The sequence below is a fragment of the Mycteria americana genome, chromosome 3, assembly GCF_035582795.1.
Source record: "Mycteria americana isolate JAX WOST 10 ecotype Jacksonville Zoo and Gardens chromosome 3, USCA_MyAme_1.0, whole genome shotgun sequence".
NCBI lineage: Eukaryota > Metazoa > Chordata > Aves > Ciconiiformes > Ciconiidae > Mycteria > Mycteria americana.
Genome location: NC_134367.1, coordinates 87145556 through 87168250, shown reverse-complemented (window position 1 = coordinate 87168250; position 22695 = coordinate 87145556). Strand labels below are relative to the sequence as shown.

Sequence of the window (22695 nt, the reverse complement as noted above, 5' to 3'; positions counted from 1 at the left end):
AAAAAATAATCTCTGTATCAACAATAAATGGGTTATATGTTTAAAGCACTTACTGGGCAATATATTTAGAACAGACTGTTGAAGTTTTGTACCCAACCAGCTAGGGTTTATCATCAAATTGAATGGTCATGACAAGTGTCAGAACCACCCACCCCTCATCAAACGTAAAAACCAGGCAAAGTTATAAAAAGAACAACACATATTTTCCTTAAAGGGGAGTGAGCAGGTAAACCCTACCAAAAGAAAGTGTGTAATACTTGAGAATGTCATTCATATCCTTGAGGCAACACCACGCCGTGCTGCACTGCCCACGGATGGAGTCGCTGCGGCACTATAGTTCCAGACAGGGCTAAAGCTATTTCACATGGGTGAACAACATTTGAAAGCCACCACTTACTAAGAAGTAGTTCCTCCCTTGTTAAGGGTATCTGATATTTCTCTTTCACTTACTTTCCAGTAAAAGCCAGTTGTCACTACAGCGGAAGCATTCCAGCTCCAAAGTCCTCCATGGCCCAGGGACGCTGGTGCCAAATCTGCCCCTGCCTCGCTGCCCTCTGACCCTACCTGCACCTGCACTGATGTCAAAGCAAGAGATGTTCGTTCCTCTCATCAGGAATCACATTTATGATTTTGATTCAAGGCAAGATGAAGGTTATATTTTTGTTTAGGTATAGCAAAATACCTCTTTAACACTGGACTCCACAGGCTTTTAACTACTTTTGTTTGGAACCAGAAATGGTTTGCCAGCACCCCATCTATCTGCACTACACATGCTTGGAATTAATTCAAATTAAAATGACTTTGTGTCTATATGCACGAAATTGACTGTACAATATTAATCCCTGAATGTATTCCTTAAACAGCAAAACCAAATCACAGCCTTATTTAATGCATAGGCTACATTCCAGTCAACTTCAACTGCAAGATTTTGAGCTACAATTTTTCATCTTTGGTTTATAAATAAAATGCAGCGAGAACAGTCTTTTTCCTCAGACATCATTAATCACCTCATATTTGTAACTTACATGAGGTAATACCTAAATGTGTTCTCAATAGCTGAAGATGGTTGCAAGTAACCTGGAATAATTAAATGATTAATGATTTAATAATTATTAAATCATCAGCTGTTTTCTGTTGCAGGGATTTAAATGCAATGGTAAAGCAATTTTTCTTGGTTGCCTTTACATGCCATGAAAATAGTAAAGAACAAAGATTTCTCAGCTCTTTTTTTTTTTTTCCCCCCTAAAAGGTTAAAAAAGTTCCGATTTTTTATATTTTAAACAACTTTTCTTCCCAGAAATCCCAGGTCATGAAGTTCCTGGAGCCTATTCTTACCTTTCCCTTAAGTATTAGTTTGGTGGGGGATGAGAGGCATATTCAGTTTTGAATTAGAGAAGAACTGCAGTTAAGTTTCAGCCTTAGATCAAATCAGTATTCTGAGGATCTTGCCAAAACTCTCCAGCAAATAAGACAACTATAAACTCATAACATTTTTTAGGAGCTTAGAGTGACTTATTAAATCCCAGTAAGGGATAAAAAGACTTTTCTTTTTTCTTTTCTTACAAAGGATTACACAATTAATTAGCTAAAAGAATGGGAACGTGAAATTAAGTTTGGAAGTATCAGGTACTCTGGCCTTCTATGGATATTTTTTTGCTGCCATAGCTCAGCCCAGGTCTTCTGGCTCAGCTTCCAAATTCCATGTTCTCCACCTCCATGTCATCTGCTGCTTCCTCCTGTTCTCATTAAGATGAAGCACGATGATCTTATGATCTCCTGTATGACATTATAGGCCTTCATCTTATCACTATGACCAAGACTTGAGTAACATTGTTCATCAAAACCACCCCTGGCAACAATTGTAGAGCATGTAAGCTATTCACTGCAGAATTAAAATTCACAAGTCCCAGTATGGTTTCCATTCATACTGTCTCACTTTTTGAAAACTGCAGGTAATTGTATTCTTGAACGATCATTTTCAACGTTAGATTTACTGCCAACCACATTTACTCATATGCAAGGTGAAGGGAGGAAGGAAGCCTAATTCACCAAAAGTCCTTCTACAAACATTATTTAATATAATAATGAAATATTCTAAAATATTAACTATTATACATATAATATAATATGCATATAATAATTTAATATAATAATCCCACTCAGTACTAGCATGACACAGCCACAGATTCTCCCTTGGCCTGGAGAGGTGCCTGTGTGTATGTATTACGCCTCCTTCCATATTGCAGCAACTGCTACAGACCTCGGCCATCAGTACTGACCATCTGAACCACCTTGTCTGTCATGACCTGGACTATGAGTCACTTTTGATAGGAGAGGTTGCCTGTTTTAGAAGGAAGCACATTTGTTCTTTCTATTACAGTGACCTTATATTCCAGAGCAACCTTTTTTCTCCTCAAGCAGACCCTAAAAATAAGGATCTACTCTCTTCTGAAATGCAGGTTTGCCTTACACTTGATTGCCTATGGAATTATTGAATGTTGAAAGCATGTTCAGTGCTGTCCACAGAGAAATACAGGCAAATTCCAACTGAATTAATTCACATTATAGCTCTTTTCCTGTCCAATCTGCTTTGAAGACCAACCTGTCAAAGAGCAACAAGGTGAGCAATAAAATCCTGAAGAACTAACAATATTGTCAGCATGTTGTTGTTGGCTTTGGATTTGCTTAATTATTGAGGGGATGGAGAAGGACAAATGGAAGAGCGAAACAGAAGAAAACTACAGTAGTCACAGACGTACTAAAAAGCCACATGTGCATGCACTGAGGCCCTGCACTACAGCAGAGCTTGCAATAATGTTTCCCTGAGGACTGCGCTGTTATAACCTCATATTTATCTTTAAAGATGTGCCTCCTATCCTCCTTACACTGCGTTTGCAAAAGCCCAGGAGCACAGCCGTCAGTGAGCACAAGTTGAGACTAAGGACCCAAACGAGTTATACTCCAAAAGCTCCCCCTTCTGCCAGTCTTCCGAGATTCTATCTTCTAACCACCAGACCACCACACCACGCTTTCACTATTAGCACAGAAACTGCATCTGCACATCTGTACAGACTGGAGACAGACTTTCAGTTTTAATTTTTCCCAATGCAGAGTGAATGGCTTCAGTGTAATGCCAGTCCTGAACACCCTATTCAGTCATGTCAAGGGTTAACAGTGACTCACGCACATATTGCTTACATCTTCAAAAACTGAAATCGGCTTGCCCTCTTTTCCCCAGTTTACTCCCCCCCCCCCCCCCCCCCTTTCAGTGAGATCATAACTGCTCATACAACAAAGAGATTTCATAAGCTTTGAAGCCAAAAATACTGTAGGCAATGCTCTAGTTTTGGGAGTCACAACAGCAAAAAAAGGAAAAGGAAGAAGAGATGAACAAAGTAATGTATTTCTATTTAGAATATGTTTTCTATTAGTCTTACAAAATATAAAGAGACAATTGTAGTCTTATTATGGTTTTGCAATACACAAAGGATTACAATTGTGAACATAGTTATATAAATTAAAAAAAAAGAGCACAGAAAATGGGGAAAAAGAAAGGCTGATTTCTACAGTATTCAAAAGTTAGGAAATACTATAATTCAGATATCTGCGGCTGCATTTATCCCTTAAACATTCCTTCCTTCCAATTTTTTTCTTGTCTCCTTCTCTACATATAGTACCACCAAGGTCACAGCTAAATCAGGCCTAAATCATCTGCCAAAGCACCTGAACTGTGCAGCACCAAATGTTCCCCAGAATGTCGGAAGAGGGCAAACATGACCAAGAGACAGAAACACTGCAAAGACTTCCTTATATGCTTACTTGTAGATGAGCTAGTAATTGCAACTACACGTCATTTCTTAAATACTTTACAGTACAGGTTTTATTCATTTATCGTATTCCCCCAAACTACACAGCAAAAGCTTGCTGAACCGTTTCCTAGGGACAAATCAATCACACTTCATTTTCACCTTTCTACTGTTTAATGTACTTTCCTAGGTTTCAAATATACAAAGCACTGAGTGACTACTATTTCACATATAAAATTAATATTTCAAGGATCAAAAGTATTACATTTCTTTAATATTTTCCTATAATTTCATAATCTTTTCAAATTTCAAGTTTTTCAGCTAACCTTTACCAGTCAGCCTAAATATAATATGTAAACCGTGACTGCTGAGAAAGAAGAGGTTTTCAAAGGTGCACATGGAACCTGGGGAATGAAACAGAACTGGAAATTGGTACTGTAGCCATCTCTTCTTCTCTTCAAATAACAAGCCCAAGTCCTCCATAAATGCATATTAAGTATACATTTGCACTAAAAAAAAAAACCAAATTAATCTAGTCTCTTGCTTGCCTGAAGCCTGACCTGGGAGATTGCGCCCAATATTCCAGGATTAGAGACTTCATTTATTGTTCTTTTTCACTGCAGAGTTTCTAATCCTCTGCTGATTTAGATTGGGAAACTGTTTCAAATCTCTCATCCTCTGAGGTTGTTTTGGCTGTTTCTTTTTTTGTTTGTTGGTTGGTTTTTTGTTTTGTTTTTTTTGTTTGTTTGTTTTTGGTTTTTTTGTTTTTTTTTTTTTTTTAAGGGATTGAATTTTCATTGGCAGATACTTTCCTAAAACCACATGACAGTTTTCTCACAGCCTGGTTACATAAAACATGGAAAACCCACCAAGCAACAGGCCTGCACACACAACATGGTTTCACAACAAAAAGAAAAAACAATTGAATCCTTCCACTATGAATAAACACAAAGTAAAGTATATCATAAGTCTAATTGCCAGGCAACATAAACCTTAAAAATGACAAAACTTGACAAGGTCTAGGGTTATGGTACAGATTTCTATAATTGTGTCATAAAGATATTTCCTTTTGTTTTTATGATCAGTGTAATAGCTAATATCTGCATTCACTGCTTGTACACATACATATGTTTCTAAGGGAAAAAAACCCAGAGGTTATATATTGATTTCTTTATATACTTACGTTGCATATTATCATATTTTATATAATATATAATATTAATTTATTCTTTATATATATTTATATATTATATTTTAGTATTTATAACACCACTAAAGTTAGGGATGTGTGGGAATGCCTGAGAGGATTGTCCTTTCTGACGTTCTGCCTCCAGATTTCCTGGCTCGGTTCACATGGGTGGCATGAACTGAAGCCACATATCATCTTAAATTCGGAAGTCAAAAGCAGAAAGTCTGCCGAAACAGGAGAATTAGGAAGAAAACATACATCAACACGATCTCCCCCTGCAACTCCAGTTTTCTATGCCTGCCCACACACAGTTCAATGTAATTTCAAAGTCAGAAAAATATATTTATTAAATTCCAGTGAAGAATATATTGATTGATGGATTGATTACATTCATAGACTCTTCAAATAACTAGAATAAAACTATCAATTATTAATTTCACATCTGTCAGTCCAGTATCTGATTACCACAGTAAGCACCATGCTTTACTTTTGCCAAGCTGTGTAAATCTCTTTGCATCTCAGTGTCCCTCCCTTTATACTGTCTTGTCTTTTAGTACCCTCTTGGCTGTTAAAAATTTTCCATGAAAACTCTTGACTAGCTCTAAGTAAGTTAGAACCACAATATATCAACCCCTGTGCAACTCACGCAAGTGATTTTTTTTCCCTTATTTTAGCCCCACAATTATCACTAATTATTTAAACAGATTCCAGATTGTGCAAGAGAGCTTGAATAACCGTATCGTTGAGATTTCAACACATTCAGCTAGAACAAGCAGTTACAGAAAGAGAATCACATAATGCTAACAGCTTCAAGTGTTCGAGACATCCCAAAAAAAAGTCAGGGAACACATGTGTGTGCTCCCTTTTGGAAGCAAGGGCACAAGCTGCCGCTGGCAAGAGAATCCTGCTGCCACCCCCGAGGCCACCAGAGTGTGCACAGGGCAAAAGTGGCACCTTGTACAAAAGCCACTGAAATTCTTCCAGGAATGCCCTGATGGAAAAAGCAGAGGTCTGGCAAAAATTTGAAAAGGGGATTCCCCCAAAATAAAGATGACAAGGAAAGACCCCAGATTTAATGAAGTAAAAACCCACCCCAGAAAGGATGCTGCAAACAGTTTTCGAAAAAACCCATCTCAGTCTTTATCCATAGTGTCCCATGATTGAACCAAGCAGCTGTACTTTAAAACAGCTTGCTCCACTTGTGCTGGGTATGAGACAAGGCAACACCACCAATTTCAGCATACCCCCCAGTGGTCTGTTAAAAGATTACTTAACCATATGCCATACTTGCACAAATCATGCTGGAAAAAGCTGAAGCAGTCAGGTCAAAAACTGATTAATGCAAACCTTGGTCCTGATGAATGAACTCACGATGCCAGCCCAGTTCCTAATTTTGAATTTTGTATTATAATACAGAAAGAAAAAAGTTTACTGAATTTCATTTGGTGATGAAAAGGTCGAGTCCTGCAAACACTAAGGTCAGGACAAACATCAGGACCCAGCTCTACTCTTGCATTAATTATGCAATAAACTTCCACAGCCTGACCAAGCCTGTCACAACACTAGGTAGAAGCAGACCAAAATGAAGCTGTACCTCTTTGGCGGAAGAGAAGTAACACAATGGTGTCCGTTATCAAAACCACCAGTAATTTTTTTCTTCAGGTAAGTGATTTGCAGTGTTGCCATTTGGTACGGAAACCCAGATGAATTCCTTCATACCACTCTTGCTTTGTCTAGAAAGCAGCTGTACATAAAAAAGCTATCAATGTCGTCTTATTGATCTTTGCTAAAACCATGCTGCATTTTGTTCCATTTTTTTAATCCTTTTATAATATACCCAATAACTAATTATATCTTATAATTTCCTCCTTCAAGATTTGTTCCAAAACCTTGCTTGTTGCTGCAGTCAAAATAAGACTAAAATTGCCTAGATCATTTGCAATAACAATATAACACTTTTCTAAAAAGCGGGTGTTCTAACTTTGCAATCACCAGGGCTTCAAAATATAATAAAACGTTTGTGACGGCCTGTGACAGTGCTTTCAGAACTCTTGCAGATTAGCAAGCCTCTTAAGCATTCTGTCTCTTTAACATGAGCATTAAGCTCCTTGAAATTTTGTTTTCACAGTGACTAAGATTTTACACCTTTCCCCCACACTGAGTTTTCTGATATATGACATACAGGATAAGCTGAGACAAAGTATTAAACTATGCTTTTATCCTTACCTTTCACTATTTGTATCATACATATAGTGAAAAGTAAGAATATATCGTCTACGTCACTAAACATGTTTCAGAAGATGAAGTTTTTAAATATCAAACAGTTCCTCAACTATGATACAGCAGTGGCACACAGTATAAAATACCTTTCTAAAAATATAAACAAGATGCACACTCCCACAACATTATATGGCACGTCTCCTTTCACCTTGATTTCTCATCAGGTTCTAACGCAGTATTATTTCAGATTACAGAATTATATTGCTAAAGATTTCCTAATTATAGTGGTTTATGATAAAAGAGAATCTATATGTGTCTGTCTACTGAATCTTTTAGGTACCATATGCATCTTTGGCAACTTTTATATTGTGTTTTCCAGGTGCTTAGGTTCCTCTCAGCAAGTATTTAATTCTGCCCATCTTTACCCCTTTAGTTTCTGTGGTGATTTGCAATGTGAAGGCGGTATTCCGTGCCAGGTTCTCACAGACTGCTGGAAAGGCACAACCCTTTCTGTCTATCTCTTTAAAGTAAGAAGCTCCTCTGATGTCTTTTTGGGCAGCTATTACTAACAGCGTCTTTTGTCACTCCAAACTGATAGACACTGTTCTTTACAACCCAATTTTGTAAAACTTCTTTATTCCCATTGGTTCTACATTTCTTCTGGCCCATCTCTACTTTTAGAAGTAAATCCAAGTATTTGCTCAAGCAGCCACAGGTCACAAAACACAACTGAACTGAACTAGCAAGCCTCTGAAGTGGGACAAAAATAACAAATTTCTTTCAACCTACTCATTAGAGCCCCAGTGTGCCTTAGCTTTCTTTCCTCTCCAGGACCTGTGCACCCAAGGTCTGACAATCTCCTCCAACTTTAAAAACTGTTGACTTTTTAATATTTATCACAATGTACAAAAGCTTTTCTTCTTTGTATCCAGAAACAAAAACTGGTAAGATGAAGAAAGAGGAAAAGCAGAAAATTAGAACCACATTCCATGAAAAAGAAAAATATATACACGCACGCCTATATATTTGTGCAGATATGTTCTTCTAGACTTAATCTGAATAAAACCCAAGCACGTCTCCCTTGCTGTTACTGGACCTTCATGTTCTTTCATTGATGTAATCAAATATTTCCCTCAACTATTTCTCAGCATACTGTATTGTCTTCACTCTTTGCATGACAAAAGAGTGTTTAGATACACACCCTCTATTATGAAGGCAATGTTTGGGGTTTTTTTTCTTTTTTTTTTTTTTTTTAAATGAAAACCACCTTTTTTCCATGACTGTTAGCAGATGTTAATGTAGTTAATTATAGTGTTACTGCAGCATCGACTTCTTTTGTGCAGTGATTTTTTCCTTATCAGTGCAAGGAAGAGGAAAGGATATGAGTTATTTTTCCCCTGGTACATGCTACCTATTATGTGTTTTCAAGGGATATCTGAGCCAGATCTCGGCATCAAATAAGCTCTAGAATGAAAGCTTTCTCCTGTAATTAGTTCCACAGCAAAGTTATCTGTGCTTCCTACCGATTCAAATTCACGCCACGTTCAGAGCTCTGGTGCTCCTGATAAATTTCACCTAGATCCTGAGGCCAAACAATTCATACTTCTACTGACAAATAAGAATGTCTCAATGATAAATCTCATTTGTGACTAGGCTTTCTTACCACTATTTAGCTGCATATGTCAAGACACCACAAAGATTAAGTTCTCAAGTGTTTTTGTACTTCTTCTGTATTTATATATTTCCATTTAATTTTATGTGTATTAGGATTTACTTTTACAGCTGTGATGTTGTTTACACACACATACACAATCTCATAACCACTGCTTCTTACTGTTGCAAAACTTCTAACTGACTTAGTGGGTTCTATCATCTATGCATCTACAGATGAAAGAAGTCATGTTCTGTATTTATCTGAGAATAAAGCAAGGTTTTGCATCAGAAAACATAACCCACTTCCTATTCATGGTCAGAAAGCCTAGCTATTTCCATCAATGTGAAGGAAACTTACTCTGGACAACAGCAATATGGAAATAAAATGAGGAACAGTCATTTTGTACTCAATGTAACACAGACCACCTCGTTGCCCCTAACTTCCTTTACGTGAATGCAATGTAGGAATGCAGGAAGTTGCTCCTGCTTAAAGGAAATAATAGTGTGACACAGCTCCTGAACCCACTTTGCTGCCTTTTCTAAAGCACTTAATGAAATGCAACTGGCCTTGTATTGAGGCATGAAGAGGCAGGAATGAGGTGACACAATGTAAAGTCCTCAGATCCTTCCATCGCTTTCCTTTTACAGCTTCTCACTGCTTCTGCCCTGTTCCCCTTGTATCACTTCACCTCATCCCCCAAAAAGATAAATTGTATGTATAAAAGTAAGTTTCCAGAAACTGTTGCATTCCACCTAGCCACTACAGAATGATGGTTTTAAGTGTACCTAAAAATAATCAAAGCCACAGTCACTGAAACACCTACACATATACGCTTCATCACCACTATTCCTTATGTAAGTTCAAATTTTGGCAGAAGTAGTTTATAAGGAATATACTTGGCCATATCCTGAACTTGGTTAAACTACAGCACAAACAAAATACCTTGCTTAATTAGTATTTCTGCATTTTCTATCACCATGATTCACATTAGAACTTGATCCCTCATATACAGGTAGCCTAAAATATTCCTAGAAATGCTTTTCCATTCCAAGTTTATTTTTCTTTAGACAGCACAGCATGGAGAAAAAGGTGAGGCCTGCTTCAAGGAATAGAGTTTTTTCTGCAAAGAAGAGGCCTATGCACAGTTTAAAAAAAACCAACAAAAACAAAAATCCCAAACACAGACAAACCACCCCCTCAAGCTATTAAATAATTTATAAATATTTAAAAAATTAATAAAGCACAATTAGATCCAAGAAATATATTCAAACTTAAATTCCATATAACTATTCCCACTGGAATAATCCACTGCTCTTTCCACAGAAATGAAATCACTGAATCACACAATGTCCTTTAATGACCAGTTCTAGCCAGATCCCATGTGTGATGGGTATTATACTGGTACTATGCCTCAGATCCAAGCAGAGCTGCATGGACCTCCAGCTATAAACTGACCCTTTTCCTTTCCCCTTTTGCACTGCAAGAGACCAGCAGGCAACCAAGACAATACATATCTACTCCAGACGTGAGTCAAGCTGCCAGTCAGACCTCAGAACAGGGTTGCTGCTCACAAGGAGGTTGCTGGAGAGATGCAGCTGCTCAACTCCATGACCAAAACCTGCTACTCCCAATGAAGTTCTAGATAAAGATGAAAGCATTAATTGTGAGATCCCATCAAAACAACCCTGTGGCAGCACTGCATTCCAGTGACATTACTCATGTTGCTCCAATTCCCACATTGCAGTGCTGGCATGGTAACATTAAACCAACTTATCAGCACTCAGCAGTCTTTCAATAACATATCGCAGCCTATTTTCAAACACATTTTATTGTAGTTGGAGTGCAGTATTACAGCCCTCCCCCTGCCCCCAGGTTTGGGTTTACTAGGCAAAAAGAGGACGATCTTTCCCTTCAGATGCTTACTAGCAACACTCAGTGTAGCGCATGATCCTGTATCACATGAATGGTTGCTGTTGGGCAGCTCCCTTAGAGGAGGCTGCACTGCCCTGCCATCTGATAAAAGAAACATTTGTATTACTGCTAACAAACATCATCAGTGAAACAGTAAACCATAAGTAGTCTTAAATAACAGTTGCATGATAGTCTCCTCAGGATGTCAATAGATACAAGTCCATATTGTGTGCATCATCACATGAATCAGAATGAAAAAAAACCTTGAAAAAGTATCTAAAAAGATATACTTTATGTCTCAGAAACAACCTTTCATCTTGTTTTTTCAAGTTTTCACATACTTATCTATACTAAGACCTTTGTATATGCCTGCAGACACTGTACAGGAACTGCAAGTGGGTGCAGATGACATTAGCACAGTGACATAAAGTGGCCTTCGTGAGAAGCAGGCCAGCACTCTATGGAAATCAGAAAGTGGCTGTGAGCACACAAGCACAGGACTGACTTCAGGTTTTGTTTTATGGTAACCAGGACTTTTTGTTTGTTTGTCTCCTGTTTACAGCTAGGGCAGGTCAAATATAAATCTCTGAAGAGAAATTTAAAGATCAATGATCTGTTTGAAAGAGTTTCATGTGGCAAGTGTGTTACAGCCAGCCAACAGAGATTAGAAAGGGCATAGGTTTGTCTGGGTCAAGTTTAATTACCATCTGGGGCAGCTGATGGGACTCTTACATTCAGTTTATGTAACAGACACCCTTACTAGCTCCTCTGTGATCACCGCACCCCAAATTAATGCTAGAATAAACTCCTTTTTACTAAATCAATCTATTAGCTCTTCTGTTTCAGTTATGTTAATGTTTGGAAACATCATTTTCCCACCAAGATACTCTCTTAATCTTAGTGCAAATCATTCATTGCCACATGCCGAAGCGAGAGAGCCAACCCTATTCATTCAGGTTGAGCTCTTGTCCTCCTGGGAGCACAACATAAAAGCCGTGGCTCCACTGTGCATCAGGTAATCTAGAACTTGTAATTACTGTCACTTCAATTTCAAATACAGCTGTCCTAATCATAAAAGAAATAGATCTGATGCCTGAATTGCAAAATGCCATAAATTTGTCCACATCACATTCTTAGCCAATGCATCCAATTTGAAATACCATACTTTACTTATTTCTTATATAAAGCAAAATTAAAATATGCAAAGTCTCTACCATTCCAGTTGTTGGCTTCCATCTACATTTTTACATTAAAACAGCGTTACAAGAGTTCATATGGATCATTGTGAAAACCAAATGGCATGCAACCAAACCACAACATAGTAAAAGTAGGCCAGTCATCTGCATAGAACCTGCTGTCATTAAAATCGATGACTAAAGTGTTGTGGAATATTTTACTTGATTCTAGGTAGAAATGCAGAACAACACTGCAGTCACTGCACAGCAAGATGGGATTTAGCGCTCTAGGCAAGAAGCTGATTTTTTTTTAAAGACAGAAATAAGCCACTGTAAAGAATGTTATTTCTAAAAGCCTGATGGTAATCCCCGAATTGATGCATCTGATGCATGCAATTAAAATACAACATTTTTCAAAAGCAGTATGCAAATTACAAGGAAATTATTTCTGTAATTGTTGCTGTGCAGACTGATTTAAATAGAGGCTTTTCTGCTCTTACAGCAATAACAGCCAGTCTGTGGGAATACTAATGTTAAGTTTAGTTTCCCTTTTTCATGTACACCAGTTGTTATTTTTATATACTTGATAATTTTCAGCTTGTAAATATATTTTTAAAAATAAGAAGAATGATCAAAAAGAGGTGAAGTGTTATCATGTAATTTCCAGTTCCCTTATGTCAAGCTTTTCTACATGAACTGAAAGGTATAATTGTCCCCTGCCTGTAAAGACAGCTGGTATGTACATGCAAATGAGGGTCACCGTAATTTCCATAAGAGACAGATCTACTGTTGCATTGGACACTGGTCCCTTCACAATAACAGCCTAAAGTGTTGGTGGGAAAACACAATAAAACAAAAATTATTAATAAGTAAATCAAAACCTTGTGAGAAAATGTGAAGTCTGCTTCCTAGAAAGCAGGTCTCTCAAAAGTAATTCCATGTTCCTGAAGTTTGCCACATAAAATTTATTTCCATCATAGCACCACCATAAAGATGAAAGTCTAATTACTGATTATGCAATTTAAAGCTTTGCTCTCTGAGTTGTTTATAAGCTGTCAAATCTTGATAGCAAAAAAAATATGCTTTTTACATGCTATAAATCTGAAAGTAGTGATCACTTCAAATTGTAAAACTTTAGATAGGGGTGTCTGAAATTAAATCTAAAACAGGTGGAAGAGATTTAAAACAAAAAAAGATTCAGCTCACTTCAGAAGGGCCTGGCTTTTTTGTGTTAAAAACTTGAATTCTAATTCTCAGGACTGAAACTGAGAATTTCTGTTCAAGACTACTGAAGGATGAAAGTATTCTTATGATTTGAATCTGGAAAATAATGTTAATGTTTTACCTGAGTATTTGAAACTCCTGGAGTTGGCTGCTGTGCAAAAAAAGCCACTAATTTTAATTTCTGTTTCCAGACAGGTTCATTCACCAGTATTATTGTGATGTCAAGCAGAGAAGAATGTGCACAAAGAAAGCAACTACAAATGCAAACTATTACATGTTACATAATTTTTAAAGTCTACAGTATAAAACAAGAGTCTTTTCATGCAAAACAGTTGTTGATAGCTTAATTGTTTTCTTACATGTGATTTTTAAATCATGTCATTGCTCCCTTCATAAATCATACTATTTTGTTTAGTTTCATAAAAGCACAAAAAAATTCTCATTGCATTTTTTGCAGATAGCTCCGGTACATATGTGGTTACTGTGCTCATGCATCTAGAACAGAATTCCATTCAAAACAAAACTGATTATAGATTCAACTGTTTTAATCTTGTAACGGATGCTTGTAGGGCATACTCTCTCTATTCTCTTAGTTCTACAGTTTTCTTAAGTGAAAAATAAATGCAATATGTTGCTGAGTTTCCTCTGTATACATACCTCCTGTGTGGCAGAGGCCTTCCCTATTTGTGAATACATTAGCTTTATACAGAAACTTCAGATAGGGGGAAGAGAAAGGGGAAAAAAACCTCAAATACAGGAAAATATAACCATCTATTCACACTATTTCATTTGCAAACTATATATTCCTACGCCTTTGTGAGAGGATGCAAGCTGCCTAACAGGCAAGGTAAAAGAATGCTTTCCTGAGTGAGTCACCTTATATAGTCTGAGCAGCAGCCTGCCACAGCTACCAAATTGTACTACCCACAGTTTCCCTTCTCTTCTCCATTTTATGCTGCCAGTCATTAACATATTTTTTCTCCTCCTCTTTTCCCCTTCTGAAGGGGAAATTGGTTCCTTTCTATAGTGCTGTTCATCTGTGCTTGCATGGCTTTTTCCTTTTTGTACTAAGCAAATCTTCATCGCTGTCTCAGTCTAATACCAGGTGCAATTCTCAAATATTTACAGTACATCAGAACAGTGCCTAGCACAAGAAAACCCCAAACAGGATTCTAGTTACAGAAAGCTTCGCATCTGAAAGATCTATTTATGCAGAGAGCTGGTCTGCCTACAACAGTGCAGCTCTTAAATTATTCTTGTTGAAAAATGCTAAGGCATCCAGCCTTTTCCTACAGGATTTAGACAAAGGAGAAAAGCAGAAAGAAAAACTTCAAAGAGTTATGCACTTCCTTTACTGGCAGTACTGCCAGGCTGACACTGAATAGAGAGGCTATTCTTGTTAATGAAATGTGACTGTGTTTGTAAGATCAGACCTTCGATTTTAAAACTGTCAGCACAAGTAAAGACAACAGTACATGCAAAGGACTGAATTCAAGTATTTTAAATATCTTTTCAAAGACTCTCTGGAAAAAAAACCTTAATACATGTCACTCACCTGAAAAGACATTGGGAAATGTCTCTGTAGAAGCCTGCACCCCTGAGGACTTTCTTGAATGAGTCAAAGGCACTCTTTCTGTTTGAAATTTCTCTCTAAACCCCTTGTGCTCCAAGTAGCCCGCAGAGCCCACCTTCTGTGTTATCTCACATTTGTGATTAGATACCTCTTCTGTCCAGTCTGCAGAACGACTAAATAAACCTGCCAAACTAGCAGACCTCTGCTTCTTGATTGAGACTTTTTCTTTTTTGTGGAAGGCCTCCTGCCTCCTTGTAAAAAGTGGGCTCTGGGATGGGGAGGGAGATGGCGAATGGTTGGGAGAGCTCAGTTGCCTAGTTGTGGTTTTGATGTAACAAGGATTAATTAGATAGGGCTTAAAGCATCGGGAACCAAGTATTGGACTGCCTGCTGTCCCCTCGGAGGACAAAATGCCATTTTTCATTTCCATGGATAAACCATTATGCAGGTCCTCTTGACTGGCTGACAGAGTGTGTTTCCCTTCCTGAGTCTCAGCAGCATGATCACGGCCTGCATCTGAAATACCATCCTCTGTCACTGAGTCCTGCAAATCAACAGCCTGCACTTCAGCAATTTTAGTCTCAGCATCTGCTACCGAGGTTGGAAAAGGTTGTGTGGAGCTGTGTGTCTGAGACCCGTTTTCTACCACAGTTCTGTTTAAATCATCTTCTAGTTCACTAGCTACAGCATCCACTCCAGCAACGAGCTGTTCTTGTTCCTCAATCAATAGCTTACGTTCCTGTGTTTCAAATAAGCTGTTATCAGGAGAGCCTGTGCCATTTACCGCTTCTTTCAGTTCATGTTCAGTTGCACAGGGGACAGGAACGTTTTCCGCAATTTCAGATGTCACTGGAAAAGCCCCCTCGGTGTCTGGGCTCCTCTCTTTGTCAGTGGTAGTTACTGAAAGAAACCGTTCAAAATCTAAGGGGGCTGCTTGCGAATTAGCCATGTGTCGGCCCATTGTTTTGGTGACAAGATCCTCAGTTCCAACGTTAATTGCCCCCTGCTGCTGCTGCTGCAGTCTAATAGCTTGCTGGATATCAGAAAGCAAATCCTCTTGTTCTGTGGCTGAATGGAAACTGTATATATCCGTATCAGAGCCAGAGCTGGTCCTTTGTCCATCCTGTGTCTCCACAGCAGCTGGGACAGTTTCATTTCTGATTTCAAAATGTTCCACATCTGTGTCTGAGAGACCCCCTTCATCCGCAGAGATGCTTATATCTGGAGTTTTGGTTACAATTGAATGAGTACTGTCCAGCTCTCCAGCCTGCAAGGCCTGGCTTTCCAAAACATCCTCCCGTGAACTACTATTCCCATCTTTAGCCTTGGACAGATTTTTTCTGATCCTCAGATTTGAAAACACCGAGGCCCTCGAGTCCGACTTACCCTTCTTCTTACCAGATTCACTTCCTTTTGCATGCTTCCCCAGTCCTCTCCTGCTTCCTGATACCTTCTTTGTGCCATCTGTATCCTTGGGCCCAGAGGCATCCTCTCCTCCTTCATGTACATCACCTGTATTTTTCTTTAGCTTCCCATCTTGATTCCCCATGATTTTTCGCAGTGCAACACCTTCAGCAATCAAGCCATGCTCCCGGATTTCATTCCTTTGGCCTGCTGGCGAGATCCCCTCTAGCGATCCAGGTTTGTTTTCAAGCGGTGGTGATGCAAGTGAAGCAAATGCTTGCTGTGCCTCTCTCCCATCTGCTAGAGCTGCCTTTTTGCATAATGTGCTGCTTGCGCTGGGCTCCGCTGGGACATGCTCAGTACAGCACTGAGAGCTGCAGACAGCTCCTTCCAATGGCTGCTGCTCACGGAGCCGCCTGCTCTCCGGGCTTCCGCTGCACTCTTGTTTCTTTAGGAAGGATTCTGTGAAAAGTGTTTCCTTTATAAAAGTCACTTCTTTTTCCACGGTTTTTATTGCCTGCATTGCAAGCTCAGCTTGTTACCAAATCATTTATAATTTCAGGACTTCAATGTCCAAGTTCCTGGAGGGAAAAAGAAGAAAAAAAAGTTAAAGCAAGGTACTTTAATTAGTCTGCAATTGTTTAAATGAATGAACTAGTAACCTTGAAAAGAGAAATATTGTGATTATTTAATAGTTTATAAGGTGCTTAAACATATGCTACTTTGACAGATTACACAATACCTCTGATGATTTACATGTTTATTTTTCAGAGGCCACCAAAACACAATACATAGTTTTAAAAAGAGAGTCACTCGGAAAGTAGATAGAAGAAAGATAATAAACAAAAAAATTCTTTTCACAGTTTTAAAGAGTTGCACTCAAAATTCAATGCATTATGGTAATTACACTACAAAAAACCTCCCACAATTTGTATTCTGAGAAGGTACATATACTATTATTCCCAGGAGAATCAACTCATCAATATTAAAACACACCACCATTGTTTCCCTGATAAGAACATCTGGCACGAAACAAGACAAAACAAACAAGAAAAATAACACTATTCAAATGCTACTAAGGAAAAAGGATACAGTAAATCATTCTTCTATTTTACCCTATATATTTAATAATTGATTTAAACACTGCCACTTGCTAACTATTTTGGAAGCCTGTGCAACAGTTTTAATCAGTTGCTTCTTCTCCTCCATTTTTGGTTTAAATGTAGAAGCATCCGTATTTCATACATTTCCTGAACTTCCAGACAGGTACTCCCGTCCACCTTTAACATTCAGATTTAAAAGAACTGGAATAGAAACAAATGGGCATAAGAATGCCAAATTGCCAAGTTGGATCAGTTCAGCAGTTCAATATCTTGGTTCAACACCAGCCAAGAAGTAATTAGATAGATTCCTCTTTATGATTTATCATCTCTAAACTGTCTGGTCTATTAGCTTCAGTTTCTGTGAAAGACTTCACTTATTTCTCACACTTCTGAGCTTCCTTATTAGCAATTTCCCTTTCATCAGAGATTGCTTAAAACAATACATCATTCCAGGGAAATGCATCCTATTGCTTTATGTAACTCTCAGTTTTGGTATCATTCTCTTTCTACCAGAGGTTTCACTTGCTTTCCTCTGCCTTAATACACATTAAAGAAGAAGAAAAAGAATATCATTCGCACTCCAAAAACTATGCAGGCATTCCCCCCCCCCCTTTTTTTTCCAGGGGTTGCTAAATACCTTTACAAATCTGGGCTGTGGTCATTGTTAAATAATTGCTGTTAATTCAGTTTGGAAAGAATAGCACTGTCAATAATACATGCAAGTAAATTATTCTGAACTATCATAATTTTTTCCTTGTGCTTCTTGGTCACTTACTACTCTGACGCAAGTCCTGTTCTGAAGGGCCTGTGACTCAGGCACGAGAAGCCTTCTGTCTACAAGAACTCAAGTGTTATAAGTGGATCAGATGACTTTTTACACTCCATGGCTTTTTTTAGTTTTCACTTACCTAATGAAGTGATTAATCTTTTTTTTTTTTTTTCTTCATTTTTAACATTCAGCATTCATAAATATACTAGCAAGAGCTAGTTAAGTGATTTTTAACATGCAAGAGCATGTTAAGTGATTTTGCTTTTTCACTCCATTCCTGCTTTTGCTTTCTGTTATCCTACTTAGCTTCCAATTTGTTGCAGTATTTTGCCTTTTACAGCATTATTACATACTTGCAAAAGGCTTTTAAAAGCTCAGGTAATTTCAGTCCATCTGAAAATACACAATAAGAATTACTTAAGGCACAGTTTGAGGGAACCATAGTAGTAGAATACTACCTTGGTTGGTATTTTCACTGACTAGAGCTGACAAGGATCTAACCCTTGACTACAGCTGGAGTACTTGTAGCTTAGAACCCCATTTAAAAGCTCTTCTGCCACTGAAATCTGCCAGAAATTAACATAGTGCAGAAGTAACATAAAGATACTGTGGACTGAATACGTAAGGGAAATGTAGAATTAGTGCGAAGTTCTGAAACATTCCCTTTCCTTTCTTCTCTGTAAACGTACATTACAAACCCAACACACTCCCATTACAACTAATGATAATTCCCCAGCAGTAACAACACTGCAAATTATGCTGCAAAACCAAGCCATCAACAAACTAGAGTTATAAGACAGTCAAGCTAAAGACTGATCTTCTTTTTTTAATTAGAAACTAGAACCTTACAATGGTTTAAATAATGTAGCTGCACTATTTCCTAGAAGTTTTGATACAGCACATCCTGATTAGTAAGTGCTTAAAAAAAAACGCATAAACCTATAGCCATAGATATTACCTGAGTTTAAATATATTACACTAAAAAGTATTCAGTTTTTTCAATCTGCGGCTGTAATCCTAAAAGCAAAAGAACGATAAGAAAAAAAACGAAACCATTTTCTAGATAGTCCTTCTGAATGTGGTATCCTAACCAAGCATGGATTCCTACTAGGATTTCTGATCTATATGGGGAAAGAGCATCACCAAAATAGGCATACTTAGGTTAACAGAGGTATGCATGTGAACATCAAAGAGTTTGCTCTGGTTATTCCACATAAAGCACAGAAAATATTTAAAAAAAAAAAAAAGGAGGGTGGGGGCAGAACACAAATTACCCCAAAGTGGCAGTGATAGATACAACTCTCAATCAGCATTTGCAGGAAAGTACAAAAGGTTAACATTAGCTAAACATAAAACCAGATGTTAATACTTTGGAATTTGTTTATTCTCAGGAGTCTTAGCTTCTGAAGAAAAACATATTATTAAAAGTCAGCAAGAAACCAGAACATTTTGGCATCAGTATAAGCTACATCTTAAAAGCTAAGAACAAATTCAATATTCTACACCGAAAAAGAGACTTTCAGCAGAAAGTAAATAGGGAAAAGAGGGGGTTTCAGGTGTTCAGGAAGGATATTTCACTTTTAAGAGTAACTATCACTTGTTCTTAGCTTGCTATAAATTGTCAACAAACAACTGAGGCTAGTCCGTAACCCTGCCTGCCTGCCTACCTCATTTAATGTTTGCCTGCAGTCAGTCAAAAATTCAAGGGGCAAGATCGCCGCCATAGGCCTGAGATCGTCCTCACCTCTCATTCTCCTCCGAAGCTCAAGAGACATGAATGTCAACACACAGAGGAGATTCAAAACTTACAGCTCAAGATGCATTGTCCTTGTGCTCCTAGAGACTTCCACATTAACACATTCCTGTTAAAAAAAGTAAGCCTCAGTTAGAAAATTGTGATTTCAACAAGACAGTTACCAGTTACTGCAGCCTCTCTGGAAAGGTGGCCAGATCCCCCCAGCACTGCCTGCCTGCCCACCCACCTGCCCTGCTGGGAGGGGAAGGGCTGCCGGCAGCACCGATTGCCCACACCTGGGTGCAGGCCTCGGCCTCCTGGGGCAGAGCACTTCCCCCTGGGTGGGGCTGGGACCACGGTGGGAGCGTTCCCCCCACAGTCCTCACAAAAAGGCTGGGTGACCGGTTGGCATCCTGGCGTTTTGGGCCTGTCGCAAACAGGGGAGAGGGGGAGAGGGGGCTGCCTAGGGGAGCCTGCTCTGAGGAGACACAGCTTTCTGGGGGTGGATGAGTTTTCACCATGATTATTTTACTGTGATATTTCACTCTGCTCTCAATAGTAGTTGTCAAGCAAGTCCCTAAGGAGCGAAGATAACACCCCATTGCTGCCGCTGACAGGCACAGCGCTGCCATAGGCTATGCCTGCCAGGGATGAGCCTTTGAGGCAGGGTTGGGCTTCACCAGCATGATCTCAGGGAAGTGTTTAAACTACAGGAATGCTGGCTACACACAAAACGTCCAAAACAGCACCCCAGCAGTAATGCTGTGGCTACCGGCACAGAAGCACCATCACCAGTGTGCAGTAAAGATGGGGGGGGCGCAAAGCAAATGTGCCCCCAGGATGAGCCGCACCATATGCCCTGCGCGTACTCCCATACCGCCCTGCACGGTGACTGAGAGGCAGGCTCTGTACATGCGCTCATGGCCAGCTCTTCCAGGAGTCCAAAGCGGCTGGCCAGGCTACGTACACGTATATATGGGCCCTGTGCCCCCCTTCCCTGCTGGTGAGACTCAGCAGCTGGGGTGGGGGCTCTCCTGGGGGTAAGCCACAACAGGGCAGCCCAGGGCACAGGCCTGCTGGAGGAGGCTCAACCTCATTCTCCAAGGCCTCAGGCAAGGCCTGGGCTGCCACCGGCAGACCCTCCGCCTCACCTCCACACAGAGGAGGGCTAAGGGTGAGGTGGCAGCAGTGTGAGAGTTGCAGCGGGGCCCAGGCGCCAGGGCAGCGCTCTGGGAACTGGGCTCTGCTTCCCCAGCACTGTGGCTCCTCTGGCCTCCCTTCACCCCACTCCCTGAGGGGACAGGGCTACTGCTTGGAGAGGGAGAGTAGGGACAGCCAGGGGATCCTCACCTCTGCCATAGACACCCTGCAGAGATTTACTTTTTAATTACAGGCTCAATGTGCACAGGTTTGGGTTGGAGACAAAGCCACATAGATTAACAGAATTGTTTCAGAGTATTCTGGTGTCACATTACTGATTGAGTGATGGTATGAAGAAAGGTTTCTTCAAGCAGACCAGGATATTCCCAGCCGTCCATATATTACTAAAGCTTTAATTTTAATAAGCAAGCAGAGGGCTCATTCTCGTTCAGTCTAGTGCTGGAGTTATGTCCCTGTTCCTGCTGTCCTGTGGCAGCGGGAAGCCTCCCTCAGCTGCCACTCTGAGCGTGCGGGAAAAGTTGCCTCCCCAGAACATTATATACTCCCTTATACTGCCAAAGCTGTGCTCTGAGCAGTTGAAAATAATTTCCTGCCCCCAACCTCCCCCCATCTCTTTCAGCTATAGGGAGAATTGTCTTTTATGACTTGACAAGCTCTAGCAGACTCACTTCCCCTCTCCCATTTGCAAGCCAGGAGAACAGAAAATGTGACGTGGATTAAGACACCTTAGTGGCTAGGGATGAAGTTGGTCCTGCCATTGTCTCATTCAGTTTCTCGTGGAAATGAGATTCTGCTTTTTCTTTTAATACTCGTCTGTGCATGCCTCATGCACTGTACTACTTATAGTGAGGTGATCCAGCTAACAAGAAACCTGTTTTACCTACTGAAAGGTTTCTTTTAGAAGGAGCTTGAACCTAGCAAGCAGTGATCCTAGGCAAGCTTCCCTAGGAGCTTTTATTAGGTGCATGAGAAAATGATGACTAGGATTTTCAAATGCCTGCTACATAGTGCTATACTTTCTCCCACATAATTTCTAGCTAGTGAGAATACATTTAAAATTAACATATCTGAAGAAGCAGGGTCTCCAGCAATACAATGTTTGCCAACTACTATGCTGCAGAATGGCCACTTTGTGAAGCATTTAACCTCCTGGATTTTTCACCTAAATGCAATAATACATTTATGCCTTATGAAACAGAGCTTTTTTTGTTTAAAAATATGATCAGCTCAACATCACAAAAACTATACACATTCCAACAAGCCATTTTATTTTTTTGCCCTAACATTTCCATATTCTTACTGCTGCTTTATTGTAAAAGATACTTTTCAGTTTAAAAGCTATACAGAACCTTTCATAGTTACTTATATAGGAGGAGTTGGTTGAACAGCTGCACACAAAACCCTGCCAGCATTCCAGAGATGTATGCATTGCAGGTCAGGGTCAGGTCACAGACACAGCCTCTGAAAATCCAGGCCTCTGCAGATACTGCAGCTGGGGACTCCTGTATTTGGAGCACAAGATGCTACGCTAGTATTGTAACCAAACCTGAGAAATAGGGAAGCATGAAGGTCTGTTTTATTCCCTGTCGCAGACTGAAAAATGACATATCTTGTGGCATAGCTCCCACTTTTCCTTGCACAAAGTTCATTTCAGACAAATTTTATTTCAAATGCAGATAGCCAGCAGTTGTTTGGTAATATATGCTAAGCAAATTCAATGCAACACAGTGTAGGCTGCATCATGAAAAAATTAGCTAGCAAAATATCTGCT

The 22695-nt window shown here is 39.4% G+C and overlaps 2 protein-coding genes and 1 long non-coding RNA gene across 7 annotated transcripts in view; 2 read left to right on the top strand and 1 right to left on the bottom strand.

Annotated features, from left to right (window-relative positions):
- The window catches only part of FMN2 (formin 2), a 165287-nt gene extending 148550 nt beyond the window's left edge, over positions 1–16737 (bottom strand). For all 3 annotated transcript variants that reach the window (XR_012774784.1, XM_075495975.1, XM_075495977.1), the window contains exon 1: positions 14735–16737. Coding sequence is in view for 2 of the 3 variants with exons in the window: in XM_075495975.1 (XP_075352090.1) it covers positions 14735–16679 (1945 nt within the window). In the remaining variant the exon portion in view is untranslated. The remainder of the gene's footprint in view (positions 1–14734) is intronic.
- Positions 1–22695, top strand: part of GREM2 (gremlin 2, DAN family BMP antagonist) — a 562614-nt gene that overhangs the window by 192228 nt on the left and 347691 nt on the right. The window lies entirely within an intron of this gene.
- Positions 2504–11214, top strand: LOC142407767 (uncharacterized). Its single transcript, XR_012775040.1, has 3 exons — positions 2504–2620; positions 6412–6657; positions 11111–11214. It is a non-coding gene; the product is annotated as an uncharacterized LOC142407767 (long non-coding RNA).